This window comes from Orycteropus afer, unplaced genomic scaffold (assembly GCF_000298275.1).
Source record: "Orycteropus afer afer isolate SDZICR_OR568_19922 unplaced genomic scaffold, OryAfe1.0 scaffold00366, whole genome shotgun sequence".
Lineage (NCBI taxonomy): Eukaryota > Metazoa > Chordata > Mammalia > Tubulidentata > Orycteropodidae > Orycteropus > Orycteropus afer.
Genome location: NW_006921953.1, coordinates 1,794,198 through 1,797,305, shown reverse-complemented (window position 1 = coordinate 1,797,305; position 3,108 = coordinate 1,794,198). Strand labels below are relative to the sequence as shown.

Below are 3,108 nucleotides of genomic sequence, written 5' to 3'. Positions count from 1 at the left end.
GGAATGCAGAAAGATTGATATCCTCGGCATTAGTGAGCTGAAATGGACTAGTTTTGGCCATTTTGAATCAGACAACCATATGATCTAGTATGCCGGGAATGACAGTTTGAAAAGGAATGGCGTGGCATTCATCATCACAAAGGATGTTTCAAGATCTGTCCTGAAATACAATGCTGTCAGAGAACTTGCTAGAAATGAAAATTCTCGGGGCAAACCCCATCCTATGAATCGAGGACTCCAGTGTGGGGCCTACCAATCTGTTTCACAGCCTTCAAAACAAAACGAAAAACCAAACCCACTGCCATCAAGTCTATTGCAACTCATAGCGACCTCCATTGGTTTTCCAAAGCGGTAAATCTTTTTGGAAATAGATTGCCCCTGCTTCCTTCCTGGGAGTGGCTAGTGGGTTTGAACCACCAACCTTAGGGTTAGTAGTCAAATGCCTTAGGCACTGTACCACCAGAGCTCTTTTCACAGTCTTCCAGGGGATTCTAAAGCTTGGTAACATTTGAGATTCACAGTCTAGGGGTTGAATGGCATACTCATAGGACAAGGGATCCCATTGTGCAGACCTCCACACCTTGCTTTTTTGTTTTTAAACCCATGAGTACTGGGCTTCCTGGGCCATTTAAGTTGGATTTTTTTTTTCTTCCCAGTGTAACCGTAGATTTAACGTAGTTTGGAACTATAAAACTTTTCATATTTTTAAACCATGAAAATAACAAATGAATTCTGAACAATTTTTTTTGCTTCCTTTTGGTCATGATTCAGTTTTGCAGGCACCCAGTTTGTCGGTTTTTGTCAACATAGTATATTAAAACTTTTGTTACCTAGTGCACTATCTAGTTATAAAGAGAACTAAAGCTGATTAAGTTGGACTCTTAAGCAATTCCCTTCTACCTGCAAACTGTAGACTGTCACCTGGCGTAAGTTTCAAACGCCTTTTCCTCCACCCGCACATGCATCTCTAGTTGTGACTTCTGAGGCCTATACGTCACAGCCTTCCTACTATGTCACAGCCTTCCTACTATGTCACAGTGCCTCCAGCGTTCCAGGCGCAGCCGTACATCCCTTGGGAATGCAAGGCGGAGGGCGAGCTCAGTCAGGATGGGTGACTGGAAGGGCTACATCGGTGCAGTGCTGCGGGACCAGCGCATCGACGACGTGGCCATCGTGGGCCACTCAGACAATCGCTGCGTGTGGGCATCGCGGCCGGGGGGCCTGCTGGCGGCCATCTCGCCGCAGGAGGTGGGCATTCTCACCGGGCCAGACCGGCGTACCTTCCTGCAGACTGGCCTGAGTGTGGCGGGCCGCCGCTGCTGCGTCATCCGAGACCACTTGCTGGCCGAAGACGACGGTGTGCTGGACGCGCGCACCAAGGGCTTGGACGGGCGCGCAGTCTGCGTGGGCCACACGCCACGCTCGCTCCTCGTGCTCATGGGCCGGCGCGGCGTGCACGGGGGCATTCTCAACAAGACAGTGCATGAGCTGATTCGCGGGCTCCGCAAGCAAGGCACCTAGCAGGGGCAGCAAGATGGCAACGCCGCGGAGCTGTAATAAACTAACCAGGGCACGATGGACTCATCTTCCCATTGTATGTGAAGAGTTGCGATGACAAACCGGTTTAGGATTGCCTGGTGGGGTTGGGATTATGAGTTCAGATGCTGCCTGGCCTCATGTGCCCTAGGCCTTGCCCTCCCATCCCTGAGGGCCCTGCAGAGGCGCCTGGGCTGATTTCTGTCCTTAGGCTTCTCCCTTGGGCCCCTGGGGTGCTGCTGCAGAGGAAGAGTCCAAGGATATGGGCCTTCTCCTCACACCCTCTAACCTAGGCCTTACAGCCTTTTCCCACAAAAATGCTCCATCCTCCCTTTGATCTCTCCTGGCATACACACCTGCTAGGTAGGGGCTGTGGAGTCAGGGAGCCCACTTAGAGGCCAGTCTACTTCCCATCCTCTCCATTTGGTGGAAGGAAGCACTAGCAAGTGAGGGGATAAGGCAGGGCTGGAGCTCAGAGAGCTGACCTGGGACTCCCAGGTTCCAGCATTTTCCCCATATGCCTCAAAGGGGGAGGGCCCATCTGGAGGGCCCATTACACCCTAGGTCTGAGATGCTACAGCCATCCTACCACCTTCCTCTCTAAGAGGAGTCCCTGTATTGGAGGCAGGAGCTTTGGAATCCACCACTCCTTGTCCCTTCCCCTGCAGGCCTCAGCTCCAGTGCCCTATGGAGAGAGAGATGAAGAGCTTGTATGGGTTTAGGTGAGGCCCACCAGCCACTCCTCAGAAGGAAGACTGGGCAATCCACTGTAGTGATATCGCCTCAGAAACCCAAGGAGGGGTCACTGTGAGTCAGATCCAACTCAATGGCAGTGAGTTTGGTTTCTTTCTTTTTTTTTTTTTTTAAGGAGCTCTGGTAGCATAGTGCCTAAGGCATTTCACTGCTAACCAGAAGGCTGGTGGTTCAAACCCACCAGCCAATCCTCGGAAGGAAGGTTGGGCAATCTACTTCCGTAGTGATACTGCCTCAGAAACCCAAGGGAGGAGTCGCTATGAGTTGGGTCCGACTTGACGTCAGTGAGTTTGAGTCAACAGATTGAGAGACAGATCAAGGAAAACGCTGGCAAAATTGAGGAAAACACAGACAAAACCCTAGAACAATTTCAAAAGACAATACAAGAACAAAATGACAAAATAAATGAAAAATTAGAAATGATACAAAACCTACAGATAGAAATTGACTCTAAGGCAGTGAGTTTGGTGTTTTGGTTTAATTTATTGCTCAAAGGTGGATGGAAGGGTGTCTGGTCTCTGCCCCCTTGTGCTGAAACCCAGGGCTTGGCCTCTTCCATCTATTACCTTCCTCTCCCCTTCCCCCGATGGCCCTGACACTCCCCCACCCACCCACCCCCAGCTCTGACTTGGTTCCTGGAGTACTGATGTTACCCCTGCATAAGGCCGAGGGTGAGATCGAGGGAAGTAAGCTCAGAGGGCAGGGAGAGACCAGAGGAGGGCTAGCCTGGTGGGGGTTGGGAACAGAGCACTTGCCTTGGGGGGGCCCAGGCCCTAGGGATTTCCAGGGAGTTGATTGTGGATTGGCCTCATTAAGGCA

The 3,108-nt window shown here is 51.3% G+C and overlaps 1 protein-coding gene across 1 annotated transcript; it reads left to right on the top strand.

Moving 5' to 3' along the window:
* The first annotated feature begins 1,107 nt into the window (after positions 1-1,107).
* PFN3 (profilin 3) lies at positions 1,108-1,521 on the top strand. Its single transcript, XM_007952954.2, has one exon. The coding sequence runs from the start codon at positions 1,108-1,110 to the stop codon at positions 1,519-1,521; it is 414 nt and encodes a 137-aa protein (XP_007951145.1).
* The last annotated feature ends 1,587 nt before the right edge of the window (positions 1,522-3,108 follow it).